General features: G+C 38.7%; 1 protein-coding gene across 1 annotated transcript in view; it reads right to left on the minus strand.

Moving 5' to 3' along the window:
• The window catches only part of LOC134647340 (muscle-specific protein 300 kDa-like), a 181,686-nt gene that overhangs the window by 42,130 nt on the left and 113,643 nt on the right, over positions 1–25,913 (minus strand). Inside the window, exons 29-36 of the mRNA XM_063501707.1 lie at positions 19,152–19,284; positions 18,736–18,908; positions 16,050–16,201; positions 10,826–11,618; positions 10,579–10,737; positions 10,287–10,499; positions 9,934–10,209; positions 20–9,298 (exon numbers count right to left, since the gene is read on the minus strand). Coding sequence (XP_063357777.1) covers positions 20–9,298; positions 9,934–10,209; positions 10,287–10,499; positions 10,579–10,737; positions 10,826–11,618; positions 16,050–16,201; positions 18,736–18,908; positions 19,152–19,284 — 11,178 coding nt within the window. The remainder of the gene's footprint in view (positions 1–19; positions 9,299–9,933; positions 10,210–10,286; positions 10,500–10,578; positions 10,738–10,825; positions 11,619–16,049; positions 16,202–18,735; positions 18,909–19,151; positions 19,285–25,913) is intronic.

The raw sequence follows: 25,913 nt of genomic DNA on the forward strand, positions 1-25,913 counted from the left end.
ACGACTGCACTTCAGTCACCTTAGGTGTCCTCCGGGCTGCCTCTGCCGCCGGCTCCTGTGAGGGTGGGGGAGGAACTGGTTGTAAGGGTAGGGCTGTTAGTATATCCTCTCGGATATCGCCTAACCGGTCATCGCTACAAAGAGAGTCTATTGGCGTTTCTACGCTCAAGTATGAACTTTGGTCTTTCCAACTGCATATTCCGCCGGGCAAATCCATTGAAATATAGTTCGAATCAAAAGGTGAACCACAAGGGTCTTTAGTCTCGTCCGCGTCGGACGTATGGCCCGAGCTGCCGCTAGGATCCTTATCTTTATCGTTTTGATCATTTGATTGTATTTCTACTTTGGAAGTAGGAAGTGTTTTTGTTTTCTTAGCAATTGATAGAAAATATTGGCATTCCGCGTCATGGTACATAGGTTTTTCGATCCAAAACGAATTATCAATAACGATGTTTTCTTCTAGGCTATCGCGTTTCGTTTTATTAAGTGAGACAACTTCTGGAGTTTCAATTTGATTCTGTTCGATATGGAGATGTTCAGCGTCATCTATCGCAGATTTATCCACCCAGAAATTGTCTACTTTTATATTAGATAAGTTAGTAATGACATCATGAGCAGGGTTAGAAAGGTCTGTTATTTCTACAGCTTCTAACGGTTTTTCAAACATTTCAGCCGATACGCTATTGTCGACATTATCTTTAACAGTCTGCTCCACAGTCATACTTTTAAGTTCATCGATTGGTTCACCTTCTTTTTCCTTCTCTTTATCTTGTTCAAATTCCTTATGGACTATAAATTTACTACTAATCGTTTTTATTTCATCCTGTTGATGCTCTATATTTACTGGTTCGTCTTCTAGCAATGCATCGATCATGCTGACGCTTATATGCTTATCACCAAGTGTTACTTCTTCTTTAGATTTTGTATTTTTAGCAGTTGGGAGTGGCTCCTCTTCAGTAATTGCAATCTCAGCCTCAGATTCAGGAGACGCTAATAAAGGGGTAATGTTATCTATAACATCATTTTGAGATTCTGAACTAGCCGAGCTAATTAATTCTTTTGGCGTGTTATCGCTCACTAAAGAAGAGTCTTCAGGTTCTAGCATTTCTTCAATTTCTCTTTGCAAGTCAGCCATTTTACTTTCAAGCGACAACTCTTCCGTTAATTTTGTCTCTGCCCTGCTAGTTTCGACGCTCATTTTTGTCTGCTCAGTTTTATACTTTTGTATAATGTCCGTTCCAGTTTTTTCAATACATATAGGAGTATTAACAGATTGGATGTCTTTAGTTTCAGTAGTAATAGAAGTTATTTCCTTTGTTGGACTTAGTTCTACGGTAAGAACTTCCTCTATACCGCTTGGGTCATTTTTCCAGTATTGAGCTTCATTATAAAACCTGTCTTTGATAGGCGTGTGCATAGATTCGGGACTGGAAGCTGAAGTTTGAGTAACTAACTTATCAACGATGCGTTTTGGTATTTCTTCCACCTTTATTTCCTCTAAAGGTTTTAATTTAATGCTTTCCCTAAGAGGTGAAGACCGTTTATCTTTTTTCTTTTTCTTATTTTTCTTTTTATCGTCAATTTCTTCTAATTGAGGTGATTTTACTTCTGTTTCAGTTTTAGGCTCTATATATGTTGCATGGACTTCTTCTTTAGGTTTAGATATGTCTTCTGATCTTACAGTATCTTTGGATTTAGTTGATCTTTTCTTTTTATCTTTCTTTGGCTGTTCATCTTCTTCATATGTATGAATGACGTCAGTTACTGGAGATTGCAAATTAATTTCTTTTTCTTTAGACTTTCCTGACCGACTTCTATTTTTCTTTGTTTTTTCAACCTTCATCAATGTTTTTTTATCTTCATCCTTTTCCACAATCGTCTTTTCTTCTTCGTTAGGACTAGTGACCATTGGTTCTATTGGTTTCAGAATGGGTAGAGCTTCAAACCTATTTTCCGATTTTTCACGTTTTTCATACGAAAGTGTAACATTTGATTTTGATCGAGACCGGTTATCTCTTGATCTAGACCTAGAGCGGCTCCTTTTCTCAACAATGATAAAACCTTCTGTATCAACAGGTGCTTCAGGTTTATATTCGGATCTACTTTCGTCTACTAATATCAGTGGTGGTTTTTGTACAGGAATTTCTTTGAAAGTTTCTTTTTCAGGTACTTCTTCGACTCTTTCAGGAGAAGAATGATGGATTGCAACTATTTTTGCCCAAGTACTTTCATTAGAGTCTACCATCTGTTTTTCCGGTGTAATTTTAACTTCATCTTGTGCGCCGGATTTCACGTCATTCTTTACATGATATTCGTATATAAGCTGTGATTCTTGTTGTTTAGTCAAATTACTGTCAATATTTTCATGCAACCCTTCTGCCACTACTTCAGCATATGATTTGCCATCCTCACTGCTTTTAGCCCAAACATTTATTGGCTCAGTAACAGCAGATTTTGGTTCAGCATCTTTAGATTCGGTACTAAAATTCGTAGGCTGTTCAACGATTTTTTCTCGCTTATCTTCCTTCTTTTTCTTCTTTTTGTGTCGTTTAGATATAGCTTGCGTGTCTTCTTCCGTTACTTTATCAGTCTCATTCGGAATTTCCATAAATGGCTTTTCGGCAGGGTCTGAAATGTCCCTTCCCGACAGAGATTCTTTTTCCTTCTTACTTTGTAAAATGGTTGAATAAGAAGTTTTCATTTCAGTGTCAGTTTCAGGAGTAAATGACATTTCTTTAATTCCATGTAATTCCGGAAATTGTTTTTGTTGGTCAATACCAAAAGGAGTTATTATTTCTGACGATGATTCCACAGATTTGTACATGTAAGAAGGGGTAAACTCAGGAGCATCAGCTGATAAGTTTGAAATGACTACGGGATATGAAGGTTTAAATTCGGGAATAGAGTCTATAGAAGGGAGTAAATCTTGCAAGCTATGAATGGGAGATTTCACTTCAGTTCTAATTTCGGAATCAGGACGTGGTAAAACTATTTGTTCAGTAGCTGATTTAGATTTTGTTACATTAACGAAATCACTTAGTTCCGGAGTAACGGATTTAATGTCAGTATCCTTATGTGATATAATATTTTGTTCTAATTGAATAGAAACGTCTGAATCGTTAGATTTGAGAACACTTTGGTCCGTAGTAACAGATTGCGTATCAGATTTAGTTGCAACATCAAAGGCTGATTGTATTTCACGTTGAATAAACTCACGAGAATCGTTAAACGTGCACGATGGTGTATTTACGAGTTCCAGATAGCCTTCTTCGGTTATCGTAGGTACATGTTCTAACGATAGTTTTTCGGCAGGTTTCTCACTCGGGTCGGATGTTACAATAGTACCGATTTCTGAAATACTGGCGCACACTGGTTCATTAATGGTATGAGTGTGAATAATGTCAATTGTTGAATCTAAAGATTTTTCTTGGATGACGTCGTTGGTGCTTACTATGACGAAATCTAATTCATCATCTATTTCCTCATCTGCAATGCAAGAATCTCCTTTTTCAGCCACGTCGCTTGATCTGGTATCACGTTCGATAGTCGTTTGAGAAACACCTTCATCAGAGGATAAATTCGGTTCAATGACAACAACTTTCATCGCTTCTGCCGCTTTCAAAGAATTTTCAACAAATGTTTTATCCTTAAATATCATAGAAACTAAGGTATGCTTCAGTTCTTCTTCAGGTATTACATAGTCGAATTGCTTTTCTTCATCATTTTTATCAAATGGTGCATCTTTATTTGGAATACAAGACTCGGTAGGATCTGATATTGTAGAGGTAGAGCTTTGAGGTTCTGCAGCCTTTGACTCGGCTCTAAAAAGATCTTTCTTATTTATTTTTTCACCTTGAATTTCAATTGTTTGCATACTGCTATCATCATTCATGATTTCCGCTTGATTTTTTTCTTTTTCAGTGATAAGAACAGCCAGCTTCTGTTCTGCATCTTGAATTTCATGATAACTATATCGCAATGCTTCTAAAACCAAACCCAAGCTGCCCGCAGGTCTAGGTTCTGTATCTTTGGCAGAATTTTCAATTGCGTCGGCAGTCAAATTGGTAACTTCATTTATTTTTTGATCGGCTTTGATTTCTTTTTCTTTTACACAATCTTTTTCTTTTAATATTATATAACGTTTATCCGTATTTGGGATTATCTCGTCCGACGTCTGTGTGTTAACGTGAATACATTCCTGCGATTGAATTATATCTGATCCAGTGATTTCTTCATGACAACGGCTTGTTACAATCGCATATAATTTTTCTGCGTCATAAATGTCTTGATAATTAAATCTAGGCAATTCATGGAAACGTAATTTATTTATATTTATTTGACTGTTGGTCACAGTGGTTATTTCTTTCAGTCCATTGGTCACAGGCACAGATTGAACATGCTCTAAACTTGTTTCTGAAATTTCAGCATTAATATATTTGTCTGCTTCTGAAGATGTTTCGGTGAGTTCTTTATCACTTGTTGAATCTTGTATTTTGATGGATTCCACATTATTAGTAGACGCCACTTGTTGATCATATTCAACAGTCTTTGCGACAGCTAATAAATATTCAGCGTCTTTAATTTCATGGTAGTTGTGCCGTATTTGTTCACATACTATATTCATTAAACTCGGGGTCAGTTCTTTGGCGTCTTTTTTAATTGATACGTTTGTAGACTGGGCTTCAGACGTCAATTTTTCGAATATATCAACATCAGGGGGATGCTTAGGCAATTCTTCGAAGGTTACCTGGTCAGCAGGAGATTGACGCCATTCTTTAGTCATAGCATATATACTTTCCGCATCCACAAGTTCGTGATAACTTTGCGGACGCTCTTCGTGACTAAGGTACTTAAGAGCATCCACATGCGGATGCGGTTCTCGAGTACCTAAGTTTTCAATACTTGTAATTTCGTTACTACCAGTTGGAACAGTAGGTTCAGCAACCGTTTGTAAATTGAATAATGTTTCATTTTCAGGTTCAGTAACGGTCTTGTTTTCTGTAGTTGGTATAGTTTGCAGAGTTGTTCCAGTTGGGAGGGAAGCAAGCAAGGCTTCGGCAGCATTAATCTCATGATAACTATACTTAGGAGTTTCTTCGCTGAGCGGAAGCAGGACTTCTGTAGTTTCAGCCGATTTAGGACTTTCTTCGCTAAGCGGACGCAGGACTTCTGTAGTTTCAGCCGATTTGCGTGATTCTTTTGGTACTATGTTCCTGACCACTTCTAGTGCAGTCAATAAATTAACTTCAGTCAATTTTTCTTTATCTTCACGTTCTTTAAGTACATACTGATAATAATTATAATCTATCTGATCAAAATCTAACTCTAATGAATAGGTTTTGATCTCTTCAAGTGCCTCATAAGGAATTGAAGAGTTTTGAGATTCTTTTTTAACATTTTTATTACGGTGTTTTACCGAACCAAATATGGCTTCTTCGACCTCATTTGTATTTTGATCTTCCGCTGCTACTTCAGAAACGGTTATCTCGTGTCCCGTTTCTATAGTTTCAGCTTCATGTAGCTCTTTGTAGTCGGCCATGTTGGTTTTTTCGCATTTGACGTTAGTTTGAAATTCAGAAACAGTTATGACCTCTGTTTTTGAAATCGAACTGGCTGAAGTTTCTGGTACATGACCGGAAGGTAGCAATTTATCAAATTCTTCTAGATGGGGTTTTTGGAAGTCATATTTCAAAATATCTACACTGCTGTTACTATTATCGATATCAGAAGAGTCAGGTTCTTTAAATGTCTTTACGGAAGAATCGTCAATCTCTTTAGAAATAGTGTGTGTGTCAATATTTTCCGCTGTGGCTTGTGTAAAAGTGCGTGTTACGTTACTGACGACAACATCGACTCTATCTTGCGTTATACTTAATTCATGGACATCTTGCCCTACTAGTCCTTTTTTGTCAGCTCTCTCCTCTTCAGTAGTGATTTTATCATAATTATCTTGATTAGTGGAAGACGTTGCATGAGTGATTGCACTTGCAGTTGATTCTTCAATATTTTCCGATTCTTCCAAAGAATTGCTTTTACTGCTAAACACTTTGACTGTCCTGATGGGAGGTAGTTTCTTTTCTTCGTGAGTTATAAGGTATATCGTTCTAGTCTTTACGTCTTCAATGACTGGTTCGATAGTAGTTTCTTCAACCAATACAGTATCTTTAAGGGATTCTGTATTGAAATTTTTATCGTTATTATTTTGTTCGCTGGCAGGACTTGATGCTGTTCCTTGTTCTTTATTTTTAATGTCAACTTTAGTAATAACCGAATCTTTGGTTAACTTCGTATCGTTAGAAGTACTTTCAGAACTAACATCATGTATAATATCTCTAGAAATATTTTTTAAATCTTCACTCAATATGGCGTTAGATTCAAGTATAGTCACTTCAGTGGCTACCTGTTGAGTTGTTTCTAGTATTTCTGGCTGTTTGATAATTTCTAGAGGAACTGATTCTTCCTCAGCCATCAGTGTATTCCAGTCCAATGTAATAAGGTTTTCTTTTACTTCTGTTACTTCGTGTATAATATCTACAGAACGTTGATTTTTCTTCGGTATTTTTTCCGCGTACTTTTCTTTTTTCTTTGATGCCTGTGACTCTTCAATCTCTTTTAAGGCTCGTTCTATTTCATCGTCTACTACTTTCGGCTTTTTAGATTTAGGTTTCTTTTTATGGCTCTTCAATACTTCGAACTGCTCTTCATCGGTTTGCTCAATGGGCTTATCTTCCTTTTCTATCAAACCTTGAGTCTCAGCCGGCTTTTCCACTTGCTTAGATCTTTTACTCTTTGATTTGCCTTTAATACCTGAGCTAGCAAGATTTTTACCGATTGCAGTTTGTTTCTCCACAGTGTTGTCAATTTCATCCAAAAAGTCTAAATGTTCTGTTTCAGAAACTTTTTCTGGGTCATTATCTAAATGTTTTGTCTTCTTAGACTTGGCTTTACCCTTGGCAGATTTATTTGACATAGGATTTGATTCTGTTTCTCTTTGCTGAATTAGAGTGGCCTCATTGATAAATGTTTCTGGACTCTCCCGGTTTAGAATGAATATTTTATTATCGTGTCCTGTTTGTCCCTTTTCCTTCTCAACTTGTCCTATGTCAAGAAACTCGTCTACTATTTCAGAAGATTCACTCTTAACCGTCTTATTTTGAGATATATGATCATCTATTTGTGTAGGGATATTTGACACGGGTTGGGTTCGGGTGTTATCTTGGATAGTTGTTTCAATATGTGTTTCTAAATCAGTTTTCGTTTCTGTCAAGTTTCGAACTTGATTTTGAGGTTTAGTACTACCTTTTTTGTCTTTCTTTTTCTTAGATTTCTCTTTGGGAATTTCCACTTCAGTAACCTTTGTTTTAGTAACTTTTTCAGACATATCTTCTTGGTCGCGTATAGTTTTATTAATAGAAGATTGCTCTATAAATTTATCTTTTATTTCTGAATTGCCTACAAACTCAGGAGTTGGCGATGTTTCGGTTGTTAATAATGTTATTTCCAAGTTACTAGATGTTTCTAATGTTGATGTTTCTGCACCGTGCAACATTTTAGTCGGCTTATCGTATTTAACATCACTTTTATTAATAGTATCAAATCTATCATCCTTCGATACAGTTTCAGTTTTGTTTTTTATATCTTCCAAATGCGAAGCATTGTCAACAAACTGTGATTGTTCAGTGTGTTTTTCTTCTTTGAGTTTCTTCTTTTTATTTTTAGACTTTTTGTTTTCTGGATCATTCTTGACTTGCTGGTCTGAGACGTCCGTTACTACTTTATTCTTTTCTAGCGTTTCAGTTATCTTTTGATGTTGCATTACTGGTTCTGGTTCTTTCGTTTCTGTTTCTTTAATCTCTGATTCTATAGTTATAAAATCTGTGACCATAACTCTGTGCTTATTTTTCTTAGACTTGAACTTTTCTGACACTCCCTCTTGTGGTAAAACTTGGATTTCAAGAGTCTTGTCCTTGCTAACTTGATTTTCAAACGAAAATTCAGGTTCGGTCTTTTCATGAATATCCTTTATTTTCTTTTTCTTGTGCTTATCAAGACTTTCAATTTCTTTTAGCGCTTTTTCAATTTCATCCTCATCAGTCTTGCATTTCTTTGACTTTTTCTTTTTTGTTTTCTTATGCTCAATATCAATAGGTTCTTCTTGCACAATTTCGGTTAAAACCATTTCAGTAACAGTTTCCACAACAGTGGCGCTGTGTTGCACTTTTTTAGTGACTTCTTTTCTTAAAGTCTCTGGTTTTTCTGCTTTAATTTCAACGGAGGTTGGCATGTCGTCGTTATCAGCGTCATCAAAGTCATCAACTTCTCTTACTTTTTTGCTAGCTTTTTTCTTTTTCTGCACTTGAGTTGCGAGAGCCTTAGTCTGCCTTTTTTCGGGAGCTCGCCTTTGTCTCGGCAGGTCCCTGGAGCGGCTACGTTGCGGTCGCTCTGGCTTCTCTGGTTTTAACTTCAAATTATCCGTACGGTCTTTATAGATTATCCGAGTTTCCACATCTTTTGGAACTTCTGTTGCTATATCAACTTGCGCGACCTGTGGTTTCGGAAGAGATACAATTGTTTGTGTTTTAGGTTGTCTACGTAATCCTAGAGCTAGAATTTCCGCATAAGATAACTCCTGAGATTGACTTCGACTATCAGGACTGCGCTCCTTTTGCTGATAGTCAGGCCGAATTATTTCTAAAGATGGCACCGGCAGTTCCTCCACGGTTTCCACAACCTGTGCCACATGAACCGGTTCCTGAACCTTATAGTCCATAGTTTTGTTTACATGAAAGTCCTCCTCAGTATATGGTACAAATTCGTCCCGACAAATTTCTACCCTAACAGGTTCACTTTCACATTCATACACGCGGGTCTCACTGGACCGAGCACTATCGTATTCTGTATGTTCACACCGTGCACTTATTTCACTGTATTCGCCGTGAGATGCGGAGGAACCGATGCGGGGTTCTTCGACATTAAGGATCTCATAGTGCCTCTGGGTGCTCGGGTATCTCTGGGAACAGACGGAGCTGGATCTGGAGCCCTGTCCGCGGACTATCTCAGCGTAGGTGGTCCCTCCGAGCACCCAGGCGGGGCTGCGGCCGCGGGGCGGCTCGGGCACGGCCAGCGGGCGGGCGCGGCGGTCGGGCGAGCGCGCGCGCCGCGCCCGGGCGCAGTCGGCGGTGGCCACGAGCGCGGCCAGCGTGCGCGCCGCCTCGTCCGCGGGCGTCGCGGACATCACGAAGTACGGGTCCAGGCCGTAGATAGCCCGAGTCAGCTCATCGATACGCCGGGTGACCTCCTGATACGCAAGTACGGACAAATACATCATTTACAAGTGTTCGTTTAATTAGATGATTCTGTTTCGTGTGGGCGATGGAAGCTGAGGATCATGAAAAGAAACGACTGTGGCTGCGATGTTTCGATTATATATATTCAATTTTTAATATATAATAATTTTATAGAGGAATCGAATAGATAACTAGTAGAAGGACTTAAAAGCTAAATGATTTCGCGGCTACGCGTCGGGCAGCGGGTCCGCGTCGGGCCCGCCGCGCTGTACTAAAAGTTTTATTCGCTCGTTTCGCGCCTGAATCTTGCTCTGCAACGACTTGACTCTCTCTCGACATGCCTACGAGGATACGTGATCGACAAGTTAGTAGCGGGTGAGGGTGGAGGAAACAAACAAAAGAAAAATAAAAATGAATGCGTAGCCAGTGGTAATGTACAGGTGGCCCGATACCGCCCACGAAACGGCCGGGTCGGTGCTAAGCCGTGTTCGCCACCTCGAATTCGATAAACAAAACTAGAATATTCGCTAGCCACCTACTAGACCTGATGGTGTCGGTGCGTGTTCATATAGGGGGCGCACGCCCAGGGAGGGCGAGACTGGACTCCCTGAACGCGCGACCGTGCCGAGCTCACAACGGTCCTTACCTGTTGTTGTCTCTGCGCGCGCTCGGGGTCGCGTGGGCTGTAGTTCGGCTGCGCCGCATGCCGCAGCTGCTGCTCGGCATCGAGCAGTTGCGCGCGCAGGCGCGCCACGTCGGCGCAGTACGCCTCCACCTGCTGCAAGGCCGCGGACAGCGCCGCCGCCTGCGAGCCGGTGCTGGCGCCCAGCGCGTCCAGGGAGCCGTTGAGCGCGCGCGCCGCCTCCGTCACGCCCTCCGGGCCCGCCGACTGCGCCGCCACGCCGTCCGGCCCGAAGTGTACCTGCGTCAACAACAAACAGTCAACACTATACCCCAGCCCGACGCTGATCTCGGTTCATACGCTTCATTGACACTCACGTTGAGTTTCTCAACGGCGTACGAAATCTTCGTTTTCTGTGTGGAGATGTCGTTTATAAGTTTCTCTCTGAGTGCCAGCCGGTCCCTCAGGGGTTTCTTAGCATTCTGTGGCGCTTCGAGCGCTCGCGTCGTAGCTTCCAACCAGTGGCCGACATCTTTAAGCTTCTTTTCGCATCTCTCCCATTCTTCCGCAAGTTCTTGTAATAAACCATTCTGTAAAGAAACAATGAAGGTTATGTATGTATAATACGTAAATATATTATATTTCATTTTTATCGTTTTTTGTACTAACGGTCTTTGCTAATCGCTTTTCAACGTCTATGGTTGCATTTTCCGCCGCTTCAAGTCTACCGGGCAAATCCCCTGAACTCGTGACGCGTTCAATGGCTTCTATTTCCTTAGTCATCTCTGCTAAATTCTTTGTTTGCTGCTTACAACTCTTGAGTGCATTCTGTAAACAAAACAAGTGTAAATAAACAAAACAAAAATAGTCAAACCCAAAACAAAACAAAAATTGAAAAGAAATGTAGAAGTCTTACTCCATATTCAGTCTGTTTTTGTTGAGCCTCAGCGAGGTCAGCGAGAGGCAGCGGGCGCGCGAGGAAGGCGCGCTGCGTCTCGACCCAGAGCAGGACGCGCTCGAGTAGCGCCAGGACGCGGGCCACCGCGTCGCAAGCGTCCTCGACCGCCGCCTGTCGCGCCTCCAGCTCACTGGTGACCGCCGCCAGCTGCTCGGCCAGCGCGCTCACCGTCGACGACACCAGCTGCCGTTCGGCGGCGTCGCGAGAACCCTCTACGATGGCCCGCGCATTGCGCGTCAGCCGCTCCATACGGTCAGTGACGCTTGGCACTTCGGCGCGAGTGGCTACCAGGCGCTCACGGTAGGGCTCGGGCGGCAGCGCGCGGTCGCGAGCCGTGAGCTCCGCGGCGCGGACCCAGGCCTGGACGTCTTCGACGTCAGCCGTGTACTCGGAGCGCGCCGTGCGCGCGCGCTTCCATTCCCGCTCCTTCTCCTCCATGGCCGCAGTCAGCGCTTCCGCAGACAGCTCGAGAGAAGACAGCTCCTGCGAAACGTCCGCAGGAGCGGAGCCGCCGTAACGCTTTCTGCTCTCGTCCGTAAACTTCTTCGTGGCCTCCGCGAGATCGGAGACTTCCTTGGTCAGAGAACGGAGGCCGCTCTCGTCGTCTTCTCCAAACGCGTAGAAAGTCTTGACCTTCGCGATGCACACTTCTATTCGCTGTCGGAAGGCGTCTATCTTCTCGGACACGCGGTCGAATTCGGACACTACTTCGTCGATTTCGGCGAGCTTCGCCGCTAGAGTCTGTCGCAATCTGTAGGTAAAAGAAATGCACGTTAGAGTGATAAGAGCGTACAGTGTAGACTGTTTAGGACGGGGATACGGTAGGGAGCGCACGAGTTTAGGAGAGCTGCCAAAATGCGACGAAAATAGTCTGACGGCGCGGTATGACGCGGCACCCGTGACGGCGAAGGTCGCCGGCGCGAGCGCCGCCGTAAGTACCTCGGTCGTTCGTTGCCGGTCGCTTGCGGCGCCCGCTCGCCTCGCCCGCTCGTCGCTCAATGAATAGTTTTCGATAGATTCGCTGAACGCATCTAATTTTATATTCCACGCTCCAATGTTTGCCGGTGACATCAGAGCGAGTTTTTTTGGTGCAGCGAGTGTTTACGTTTTGCACGGTTTACATTATGATAATGCCGGCCTTGAGTCGACTCTTAATGCCATATGTTGACAAAACTGAATAAGACATTTAGTATATATATATATATATATATATACATATATAGAATAACATTATATCGCCATTGCGTAACATTTGTAGAAACGAATGATACCCGTGAATAGCAGCTACGCCGCGCCGGCCGGCTCGCTCGCCGCTTAGGTAAACATACGGCTAAACGTTGCCAAATGTACTTCGTAGTTATTATATACAGAAGAAATCTTACAAATTCTCACGATCCCTGCGACGGCTTAACAGAAATACGCTCAACGCTCAAGTACATGACTCATCACCGCTAAATAGGCACAGGCGCTCGCATCGCGTTTTCTTGCGGCAATACACTTTATCGCCGTCCGAGTGCGCCGCGAGTCCGTCCCGATCTCCTTATAGAACGTAAATAATCTTCTCTCGAAACTGGCGAAACTCCGCAAGCGGCTTTATTTTCGGACCGGTCCGAGGAGTATTGTTGTCGGATCGCGGAAGGGCACCGAGCTTCTGTATCGTTCCAAAACACACTTCGCGGCCCCCGGCTGTTCGCACATTTCGTCCGTAGGGCGAACACGTTTAAAAACTTATAATACTTATGTGGTAAATGGCGTATGGTTTAACTTTATCCCTGCAGCTAGGTTCCAGTGCAGACTGTGAGGCCCTGACCTACAAAGTGGCTGGACGCATGCGCGGACCACATCGATATACCTACGTCTGCCAGTTTGAATAAGTAACGATTACACGGACGTCCCTGCCGCGCCGACGTCTGGGGCATGCGCACTGATAAATCACACCCTGTGCGGAAGCGGGAAGGTTCCGTTTTGTGAGTTACGTGTTGCGAGTTGCGTCGTTACCGTCATGAAACTGCGCCTACTGATTGATTCTGTTCTAGGCCACCTAACCTATAGGTGTTGGCGCGAGCTAGGCTTTTCACAATTTTTTTTTTAATATAACTGGGGCGGTTTTAAAGAAATCAATTCAAACAAGAAAACGTCAAGAAACTCACTCAACTTATTCTCAGTACTACCTACTCATATCTACTAGGTACCTACTGATGTTAGTTAGGTATTCTGTGCTTATGTGTAGGTAGGTACCTAATACATATAATACTGTATTTAAATTAGGTACCTACTAAAAGTAAATAATTGTATTAATTGAAATATTTAAAATGTTGCATATAATACACATTTGGCTCGAATTAACCTCGTAGTGTACCAGCTTCCGCACGCAACAGGAAATAAGGATGACACAACGTAACTAACCGCGAAGTAGGTGACTAACTTTCAGGAAGTTTGAGAGTCGCGAACCACATTTACCTAGTATATGTTTTTAACAGTCGAAGATTATATTAACTATAGAGATGCATGGCCGTCTATTAATAAATGAATTAATTATTATGAAATGTATTTGTAATATTTGTAATTGTATATCGCTAGTAAATTGTAATTGTTGAATTTTGTATTTTGTAAGCTGTTATTTATTTTTTAATTTAATTTAAATATATTTATAATGTAATTTGACGATGCAAAAGAGATTGTAAAATCCTACTTGATTAAATGAGATTCTATTCTGTTCTCTTCTATTCTAACAACTTTAAAAAAGAAATTTGCTTATTTTTTGTTTTGAATCAAAGAAAATTAGGGAGATATTTTTAAAGTTGGCAGCAATGTGTCGTTCACGTGTGTAATGTAAATTATGTATAAGCCAGGTATAAAACAATCTCAGACTTTGTAGTACCTAAGGGTATCCATTATAGAATGAGGATATTATATGGATAGTATATAGGATATTATATTATGTAATGCATTTAATGGAATATTTTCAGTTAACTTATAATCAAAATACTAATAATTAAAATAAAACCCTAGGTTGCAATGTGTTCAATATTTTGTATCGTACCTACTATTTTTTATATGTTTAATTAATTTCAAAATACCAAAATACATAGGTAAGTAAGTAAACTCACCATGAAATTAGTTTTTACATATAATATTAAGGTTTCTACGTTAACTAAAGCGGAAATAAAGCGAGTATCATAACCACAAATAAATTACAAAAGTGACGTCACTCCCTACTGGCCACCGGTTCACGCAACCCAAGGTCAGGCGGCAGCACTGCAAAATTAACGAACTATTGCCTCCTAAATCAAGAGTTGAACCTTGTTCAAACGCACAAACCCCGCATTGTAACACAAACATGAATCTTCTAAAAAAGATCGTGACGCAACTTTCCATGGGCCGCCAGGATAAACGTGTGTATTGCGAAATTTGTCTCAATCGACTTTGAGCCTTAAAGCTTGGCTATTATAGATCAATCACAACTAAACAGTTGGGATGACAAAGCTGTACGTATCGAATAAATGACATCATAGTAACTAAAAATCTTCAAGTCCTTGGGTTCGGAGACACTTTTGCATTAAATTATCTAATGGTAGAAATATTTCGAGTTTGTGTCGAGTGAGATCATTTCGGGCCTGTACTAAATCAATGGTGATTTTAAATAGCATATTGCGATGATTGCATTGGCAAAGTCAACGTAAACAGTTTTTTAATGTTACTTGGATTCGGATTTAGGTTTATATCCTGTTTCAGTCCGCAATTAATCTTGTAAGTCTGGTAACCAAATTTAAAATAATAAGTAGTAATTACCAGACCAATCAAATTTAAGAATTATTTCACCTGTCCCGTTACATCACCGGACGTCCAGGCGTCCAGGCATTTCGTTTATTCGCTTTCGTCTAGATTCGATCAATCTAGGGCCCGTTTCTAGCATAGTTTGTAAACAAATACTTTTGATATCTATCATAAAATTATTAAATTTTGCGAGACAACGTTTGAAAAATAGTTTGTTGTTGAGCTTCATAATGACCATGCAACAATTCTATTACTCCTTGTTCTGTCTTGATTTTTTAAAGTGTTATATCAACCTCCATGCAGAAAGCCAGTCTCGTCTTAAGTGCAATAACTTGTGCGCTTGCCCTTGGCCGGTCCATGTGTCAAAACACTAAGTTTATTCTCGCGATGGCACTCGACCTTATAGCAAGTGAGCAGAACTTGAAACCCAATGACCCGTCATTCAATTTAGAGACCCGATTAAATTTGCAATGTATGTCGTGACCAATGTCAAACAGATTTCATTTTGCGGTTAATATAGACGCTATGTTAAGGGAATACGGTCTGGATTTCTTGCTACAGGCTCTGTGGGAAGATAGAGTTTTTTGGTAGCCAGGCAATAAACTGGTCAAGGCACCCAATGTCAGCGATTGGCGACGAATTTTAAACGTCTGCTTCCAGCGATTTTTTAAAGTGGAATTTATGTTTGCGGAGTAGGTACCTACTTGGTAGTTTACCTACTGAAAGCCCTTGATAAAAAAGGTTTTGGTATCTCCTCGCCATCGCTTAACTACATAAATCAACGAAAATGTTAACGAAAAATGTCCATACACACTGTGAGAAAAGGAAAGTCCAAACATCATCCAGAAATCTCAGAATTTCAGTTATTTAGATGCCGGCAGGCTGCTGATCATATGCTGCATTAGTTCAAACGACAGTCACCTTTACTGCATTCATATAAGTGTAAATAAATAAGAAGACGCTTGGCAGTAAACGAGGCGTGGTTGACGGGTGTCAACTACTTGAAGAAACGCCAATTCGTAAGTCGTTGGCAAATGCGAATTTTGTTATAACAAAATTCGTCTATAACTCTTGAAACATTGTGGTGTTTCATATTTTACTTTCAATCATGCGAACGAAGCGTCCACTGAACTAATTTAGACTTTATGACCTACATAGTGACTGCTGATTCTAGGAAAATTTGTTTCGAGTTTTTGTGCTAAGGACGACACTGATATTGCGAAAGTTTTATAACACAGTTTTATATTACCAGTTTCACTGTTCTGCAGGGGCATATATGGTAGGTATGCAAGTAAGTGTACCTACACCGTATATAACCGTTTCACAATATTAACTCCAGAGCACCGTCAACCTGCTAAATTAATTCCTATACCACGAGTGGAAAGAAGAATAAACGCGCACTTACTTCTCATAAGTATCAACGAGCTGCTTGACAGATGTGTCGGTCTCCTCGGCCGCCTCCTCCGAGTGTGGCTTCAGCAGCGCCACGACAAAGTCCGCGTGTTCCAGTAGCTCGTCCCGCGTGTCCTCGAGGCCTGCCACTTCGCTTTGTAGCTCCTGGGGAAAACACGTTTATGTAGCGAAACCTTGCTTTAATGATACCTACATAATAAAGGATGGCATGTAAAAATATCATATAGAATAGGATCCTCACTAGGCCTTGGTGCTGGTTTTCAGTGGGGAGCCTAACCCGGAATTAAGACCTAGTGCCGAGATTGTAATAAAAGACAAATAAATAAAGACAAATTACCTCTAAACGTAACCAAAACGCCTATATTTAATTGATTATTTAATTTGCTAACGCGATATTTAATTGTAATTTGGTTCCCCGCGATACAGGCATTGCCTAGTGCGGAGACCCCTGGTATATCTGTAACCTTTGCTGAAATAAATGATCTTCAATCTTAATCTTAAAACATTTAGAACTAAATCAAAATGTGCAATGTAAATAGTAGATACCCAAAATTAACCAAACGTAGTTGAATCTAGATAGGGCGAAGATTAGGTTCATTAAGTACTTATTAACATATGGCAAATACGAGTAGATGTTTAAATTACGAGTATATACCTAATGGAAAATTATGTATGAATGGTGAACACTACAAGTATTGCGTCAAATGGCCAGAAGGGAGCCCCCGTGTCATCAATGGATGCGGTTAACTTTTTAAATTTTAGATTTGGGGAATTGCCAAGCTAACGTTTGCCAATATCAACACATTGTTTTTGGCACTGGGTAAATAATAATTAGGGCAAACCTACTAAACGTAAATGTCATGAAGTTTCCGACTATCGTTTATAAGGTGCAATGTTGTCGTGAACATCGGAGAATATTCAAACGAAAATAAATATTACTCATGTGTTTTTAGATAATGCTCCTACAGATATCAAAAAGCAAATGGAAAATATCTACCTAAAGGAATGGTTATATTCTGTGCACCTAAGTAGGTAAGGTATGGTTCAAAAATTTGTTTAGATGTTATACAAGACATTAGGTAGGTAGTGCTTTTGTATTAGGTGTATCAGCAAAAAAGTAGAGCTTTTCTCATTTGTGATTTTGCATGGAACTATTCCAATATTCGGAATCGATCGTCGCATTCTACTCGGCTTTGCGGGCGGGCACTCGACGGGCTTACCCATATTGATAACATTACGGAGGAACCATATCTGGCTAATCAATACATGGGAAGTATTTTATTTATACTTACACTAAATAGGTAGAACATATACAGCGAATAAAAAATACTAAATTATTGTGTACTCAATTAAGAGTAAAGCGAATCATGTTTGGATCCCGCAATGGACCTCTTGCAGGAAATATTTTGAAAGACTTGATATCCATACGGTGCCTAGTTTGTACGTGCTCGTTTTACTCACGGATCTCGTTATAGCTCAGGATTTGAAACCGACGAGGAACAGGAGTTGCTTAAAGGAACACTGTGCAAGACACACTTGACACAGTGTTCAATTGTTTAAGAAATTACCTCTAGAACTAGAAAACAGTCAAAATGTAACATTTCCAAATACAAATTGAAACAGTTTTTGTTGAGAGGGTGTTTCTATACTGAAGATGAAGTGTTTGATTTTGTTAGGTCTTGAGTGATGTTTATTTGTTTGTTTTTTCTTTAGTTAAGTGTTGCCTTAGTTGAAAAAATCAGATTGATATTTATTTGCTTAGTTGTACGATAAGTTCCTTGTTATTTTTTCAAACATAATCCTGTATTGTTTATACCTACATTAAATACTATGACTATGACTAATCAAAATAAAAAGAAACAGTAGTATGACTACTTTAAAAAAACACAAATCAATATATTTAATAGAATAATTTGATTTGTTCCCAAATTTGTGTAAAATAAAAAGAATTAAATCAATAGGTATTCTGGGAGATCACACATTTTCAGAGACCTAAATATCTAAATATAAGCAGGAGCACGAATGAGATAGCTTAAGGAATGTTATTCCCGACTCGTTTTTATTGCCGATGCCGCGAGTGACTCACAGCAGCTAGGATTAGTGCGAGCTTCGTGTGATGCAAACGACTATTACAATCTTTATTTGACAGAGGAATCTCGCTAAAATGTGAAACCAACCATTTATTACAAGGTTTTTTTACAAGTCCAATTTATCTATTTCCGTTATGCGATAAGGTCAAATTTGCGAAGGTAAGAAGGTAATTTTGAAAATAAAATTAGTCTCTCTATAATGTTATTTAATTGATTTAAACTATTCACATATCTATAATGAGTTACCTAATGATAATCGTAGGCTCACCAATATACAGGATTCAACCGATGTTTGGTTAAGAGTGGTGTAAAATTCTACACAACTTGTATATTGTAGGTACAATCTTTAAATTATTATTAGTAGAGCACGAACAGGTGTTGTTAGCGCCAAAAAACTAAATAATATTTCAAAATAACGCCAAGATCGGTGGTAATCGCAAAGCGTGTTTCAAAACTTCTGCGGTACTTGCATCCTCGGTAGAAATACTTGACATACATGTCAAGAGATTCAAGCTTTTAAAGATCAACTCGGGCATTATTTATGACTTCGAATGTTTTTTCCATTACCATGAATCAATAAGCACCGACCTGTAACGCATGTCTCGTGTCCACAGCCTTCCGCCTCGTGCTGGGGCTCAAGTCGAGCTGGCGCAGCCGGTCGGATGCCGCGGTGACGCCCGCTGCCAAGCTCCGCTGCACTTCCAACAGCTGACTCCAGCGTTGGAGCTGGTTCTCAGCTGTCGCAGCGCGCTTAGCGAGACCTAAGAGTTTGGTAAACTTTAGCGTTCAGCTCGCAGCAAATAGTGTTCTTTCGAGTTGATAATTAATGGAAATAAAATAGCACAAAGGAATCAAGAAGTGATCGTGTCTGACAGCTCTGGAAGATGTCTACCGAGCATTGCACATCATCTTCCTCAAAAAGAAAGTAATCGAGTAGGGTATTTATTGTCGACGACCTTCACAAGTCTTACTAGACAGTTATAAGGAAAATGCGACAGGCTTACCTTCACAGGAGACGTTCCACCGGTCTGCGAGTTCGCGCGTGCGCTGTTCGACGCGCTCGCCGCTGGCGGCGTCCGCGCCCGAGCAGAGCTCGCGCGCCCGCTCCCGGACCACGTCCAAGAGCGGCTGCTGGTTCTACGATCAAACATGGGGTCTCAATAATCTGTAACTTCACTGCATATAGTTAGAAGAATCATTCATTACCCTGCCACTAACGAACACTATTGGGTGCTATTGGTGTCTAACGAATTGCTAATACCTAAGTACTTAAATGTGAAATGCAATTCCAGCACAGAGTTTTACAATTAGGTACATAATAACTTTTCATTACATTACTGTTGCTGAGTAAACTCCACTTGAAGAACCGTACTTGTGCCAGCCATAAAATAAAATTTTTATAGCTAAGAAAAGTAAACAAAAGTCTGTAAAGTAATAATATTTAAACATGAATCAACAAACCAGTCATTGTCAACTTGGTAACTAAGAGTTGCAACAGCAACCACTGTGCTAAAAATAACTTTTCAAAAGGCTTTGTTTGCTAATTTAACGAGTTCCTGTAAATCCCCAGTGGCTTTATGGGCCCACATAAGGTACACGTATTGAGACCTTGGCTCATTTTTCTGTTCTTATTAAATGCTCGCCTGTCTGAATCATTTAAAGTATTTAAACCCTTTAGAGAGTTTCGCACTACGTCCGATCCGAATCCGTGAAAATATGGTCCGTGGTAAATTTTACCATAGAAATTGTTCTACGGCTACTTCGGACCATATTTTCAGAGATTCGGATCGGATTCGGATCGGACGTAGTGCGAAACCGCTCTTACCTGTAATTACAGTTACGATCGGGAAAAAAGTAGGGTGTAACTTGTTCGTATCCCAATAAAGTTAATGTAACTATTAGTAGTATCAGATTGCATTATATTATTATTCCGACGTATTAACGCATTTTCCCTTAACCTTGTTTTGTTGACAATGTTATCAAGAATGCAGCTGATAACCCGATAACGTTTTTATGACATTATTTTCTCCATTTCCTAAGAATATGATAAACGTACCTAGAATCTAGATATTTATGAATTTTCTTTCCTGAAAAAACGTTTTACCTACTGTAGGTATAACTGAGACATTTTTAATATCATATTTTACATCCTTTTATGAATTTATTTTAAACAAAGTAAACACGGAATATTACGACAAAATGTAACATAATTGAATACTCGCAAAATTAAACATTATATTGCCAAAGTCAATGTCAACTTCATACAAGGAAGATTGCTTTAACAAATTGACAAGTTGACTCCTACACACTCGCGGCCTTGACATGTTATCTAATACCGTGTTGTTTGTTCGTGTGAAGCTATATACTTCTAAAACCTAATCATAATGTTGCTCGAAGAATACAGAAATATTTTCATTAGGTTTCTTGACTCTACATTTAAAACATTGTAAAAAGATAATAATTTTAAGACTTTTAAATCTAATATAGATTTATGTTGGTAAAATATGTCTCTCGTTTTTAGTTAGGTACAAGATATTAGAGATAAAGTAGAAACAAAAATACCTAGATACTGACAAGTATGAAACATAAACTAATAAAATAAAAAAGTATGTATAAGTATTTAATACGATTTCAACGCAACGAATACTTGAAACATAAATTAAACAGTTTCACTACACATTCGCGCGCCGCTTCACTCACCTTTCTTTTACGCGGAATGTTTACGAGTTAACTAAATAATAACAAAACTAGAAAGCAAAAACAATATACTACGTAGGCACGTGAATTTCGCACTGGTTTGTAACAATGCAATAAGGAGCAATTTGTTTTTGTGTTGTCATAGCGATGTGCGATCACTGACTGAAGTAGCCTTGGTTGGTCCGTGTGGCATGACATCATCCAGTTAAGGCATCATGAAGTCATGAGAATCATTGTGCAATCATATTTTGAGATTTGTACGTGACGAACCTTATTGGTTGGAGTACATAATATCTAAATTGATTATTATTGCTACCTTTTATTAGTTTTAAAGTAGAGGTACTTTCCTAAGTACCGATAAAAAATACTATTTATACATATGTACATATTTGAAAAATATATGATAGGTATACGTTGAAACGGTTATCAATATTTTCCATAGTTAGAATAAGGCACATTTCCCAAAACAATAAAGCTTTCATTTTCATTATTTGTCATACAGGCGTTTTCTTCCTAAACCATAAACATTTTCGGATTGTTTTAAAACTTATAATTCTTATTAAATATTAACTTTGTCTAACCTGTATCTTTTTTCTAAAAATGTGTATCTATTCTATTGTAATAATATTTATTAATTTATTTTTAGATTTGGGTTACCTACTTATAAATTTAATTCAAGCTGCTGCAGTATTGTTCGTTTTTAAGTTTATGCGTCTAAAAATGTACCTAGTGTACCTACACAGTTGTGTAATGCAAATCCCAAAAAAACAAAAATATTTTTCAAGTATTGTACTTAGTTAGTTTTCAGTCTATTTCAATCGCTGTATTTTATATTTATTTGTTCAAATGCAAAAAGATTTCCCCTTAACAGCAAGAGTGCATTCACCCAATGCCTACTTCAATGAAAGGAAATTGTGCTAAAAATAGAGCCGCATCAAAACAATTATAAGGCGTTCAAGGTAAGTCCCATCTATTTATATTCAAAAATTATGTACAGTCCACGTCAAAGATAACACCTACTTCATGTGTTTTAATAGGGATGATGACACATGTTGAATTTTATAACAAAATCTAGTAAAATAGATAGCAAACGAGCAATTTATCACAATAATGTGGATATTAAAATAAAATATTGAAAAATTACAAAAATACAGGACCTGAAAGTTTCAAAATTTAAGTTTTTTTTTAACTTCCAATAACGATAAAAGTAAGGGTACCATTCGATTCCTTACATTTCATCCAAAAAAATATTGTATAGCAACTATATACATAAACGCAATATTTCACCGACAAAAACGCAATTATCTTGTTTTGTCCATACTACAACATGGGCTCCCAGAGACCTTGACGTCACGTTCCCTTGTCGTTTTGTATAGGGCGTTTCGCGAGTGAAGTGCGACTGTCGGCCTTTGACTACAATTTCTGACTTTTGTGTTACTTTAATGCAATGGGTCCCATATAGACATTTGATCCTAAAAACAAACCCGATCGATTGATACCATAAATGAAAATTAGTCATGTAGCCTATTATTAAACTAAGGAATACATTTCATATTAATTTTCTTTCTTATATTTATACTGTTAGCGACCCGCCCCGGCTTCGCACGGGTTAACAAATTATACAGAAACCTTCCTCTTGAATCACTCTATCTATTAAAAAAAATCGCATCAAAATCCGTTGCGTAGTTTTAAAGATCTAAGCATACAGACAGACAGACAGGGAAGCGACTTTGTTTTATACTATGTAGTGATAAAAGTTTTTTCATTATTTTGTAGTGCCCAACACCGGAATATATATTTTCAAGGTCGGTATATACCACATCCTATATAGACTACAAGCGACCTATTCACTAATTGTAACGGAAATGATTCAGTGGTGTCGCAATACTCGCAATGTAGACGGGTAACCTAACAGCTGCTAACTTTGTAGGCCGTGCAACAAGTGGCTAGGGGGTTCCCCTACCATAGGCCGGTAAAACTGATGTCAGAGGGTCACGATTTACCAAATACGTGTAACATTTGCATACTGTTTAAAACAGTTAGAAAAGGTGAAACAACATTTTATACTAACACATGTAATAAGTATTTACCCTTTTTTTTTGCAATGATTATTTGTTTGTTTTTTTGTTAGACAATGTTGCTGTACTCATAAAAAAAGTTACATTATAATATGTGTACGTGCCTAGTTATATAAATAACAATAAATGAGAATTACTGACACTGACTTAACTTACTGACGAAATATAACTAGTTTAAGTAGAAATAATAGACACTCGTCTTCTTCCACTTATTCCTTAACTTATCAGAATACTGATATTGAATTTATTTTGATCTTTTTTATACCGAAATAAAAAGTGTAAATTATCATGAATTAGTGACAAACGCGCGAGCAGATATGTAGATAAGAGAGACGGTAAATATTTTATATGGAGGTACGTAAATATGTACTAAATATTGTATATATGACACCGTAAGATTGTGAACCCGTTAATTTATAATCTAACGTAGGTTAGGTTAGGTTAGATTATAATCTCCCTACCGTCAGTTTATAATGTAACTAGCGAGATTATAATATGACGAGTGTTTACAATTTTACGGTGACATATATACTGCAAGAGGCATTGCCATAGAATAGCTATTGGCACTAAAATCAACGATAGCGTGATATCACTGATAAATAATTATTCACATATTCACGGGTAACATTATTATTTCACGAATTTGGAATTACATACCTACCTACGTATGTAACACACTAGGTATACAATTTAATGAATTAGAAGTACAGTGAAACCTGGTTAATTGACACCTGGATAAATGCAAAACCTCAATAATTGCAACCAAAGGTCCGGTCCCGGTCCCTTGAGACCAAAAGGCCTCTATAATTGAAATTTTGGAACCTCTATAATTGCAATTTAGATTTAATTGCTTTTCGGAATTTTGCCTCTGTAATTGACCACATTGCAACTAAGACCTCTATAATTGACACTGTGGTAAAAAAATCTGTTATTTTAGCTCTTCTCATTACCTCTATTATTGAAACAAGTCTTACTTATTACCTCTGTAATTGAAAGAATGTACACTTGTGGAGAGCAGAAACAATATTTTAATAGCAATGATAATTTGATTTTAAATCTTCATCCGTATTCAATTTATTTATTGGCTATCTATCACAGAGTTTAGTAGGTGAAATAATTTTGATTAAATCAAAAACATAGTATGCTTTTTACATTCCAATTAGACTTTCTTCTATAATTCAAGGGATTTTTTTTAAACCCAAATGACTATAAGAAAATAAAGTAGTAATAAATGTAGTGTAAAAGTGCAAGTTACATAATATATAGACCAGAAACCCAGAATGTAAGCTTGTAAATCTTCTTTCAATTGTTATTTGCACCTCCATAAAAGCAATTTGTCAGAACGCAACCTCTATTATTGAGAACCTCTATAATTGACACAACGATTTTTTGAACCTCGTTAATTGGCACGACCTGCTTAATTGAAAAACCTGGTTAATTGACAAAAAATCGCCGGTCCCTTGAGATTGCAATTATCCAGGTTTCACTGTAGTTTATATACACCTACATATATTTCTCTATAATTTGTACCTATTTGTACCTTTCGGTAGGCTCTAGATCATTTACCTATAGTTAGATTGCTTGACAGCTACGTCGTAGAAGTCGTTAAAAACTTTTAACTCAAAATTAATTGCAGTAGGAGTCAAATTAAACAAACATTATTTTTAGTGGAGCTCTACAAAATTGAAACAATTTAGGCTGCGCGATGTCTGACAGTCAGTGTCTAAGTAACAAGATTGTTTTATTAATTTAGATTTAAACTTGGAGTTTTTAGTTAATTTACGACCAATATTCATAATAAGTTACCTACTTACTCAAAAGATGAAAGATTCGAGTCGGCACCTCGAGTCGGTATCCGAGCATGTAGACTGTTACTCCATTATAAATTCTAATGAAGTTTTTCACATAATTATATTCTGAATTTTAAATACGAGCAAATGCGCTCGGCTCGGTGACGAAGTGAACATATTATATTATACCTAGACTCCTTAACTCAAAAAATCTTTTTAATTTAAGATTAGTAGTTAAGTTTGTAAATATGCATGCTTATATTATGAAATAAACAGATTAATTTTTTTAGGGTTCCGTACCCAAAGGGTAAAAAACGGGACCCTATTACTAAGACTTCGCTATCCGTCCGTCCGTCCGTCCGTCTGTCACTAGGCTGTATCTCATGAACCGCGGTAGCTAGACATTTGAACAGTAGGATTTCGTACGCAGATTTATTACTTTGTTTATATTTACACATTATTTAAAGTCTGTGTAAAAAAACCGGCCAAGTGCGAGTCGGACTCGCGCACGGAGGGTTCCGCACCATGAACAAAAAATAGAGCAAAAAAATCGTGTTTGTTGTATGGGGCCCCCCTTAAATATTTATTTTATTTTATTTTTAGTATTTGTTGTTATAGCGGCAACAGAGATACATCATTTGTGAAAATTTCAACTGTCTAGCTATCGCGGTTCATGAGATACAGCCTGGTGACAGACGGACGGACGGACAGCGAAGTCTTAGTAATAGGGTCCCGTTTTTTACCCTTTGGGTACGGAACCCTAAAAACATAAATGTTCCCTAAAACAGTGGTGTTAAACTGCGCTAAACCATTTCTACAGGCGTTGGGTTACATTTAGTATGAGTCGTTTAAAGTCGTCAATTGATACAGGGGCTTTACAGGTACATATTGCAAAGTTAGTTTTGCTTGACAGATAATTAATTACACCACTTGATATTTTACTTAATCACAGCTAAAAAAATCAATGTTTGGAGCGGGCTGCCCAATGACATGTTGCCTGTAGTAGAGATGTAAAAATCTAACAAAAAAAATGTGCCCCTTAGTTTGACATCTGAAGCAGGTGGCCCTATGTTTTGTGGTAACCGAATTTTCAAAAGTCATCTTACGACAACCATCATATTTACCGTATAATGTACGGAGTCGTACAACACCATCTATAACAGCTGTAAAATTCGAAGCACATAGGCTTATAGAATTTGCA

Source organism: Cydia amplana, chromosome 1 (genome assembly GCF_948474715.1).
Source record: "Cydia amplana chromosome 1, ilCydAmpl1.1, whole genome shotgun sequence".
NCBI lineage: Eukaryota > Metazoa > Arthropoda > Insecta > Lepidoptera > Tortricidae > Cydia > Cydia amplana.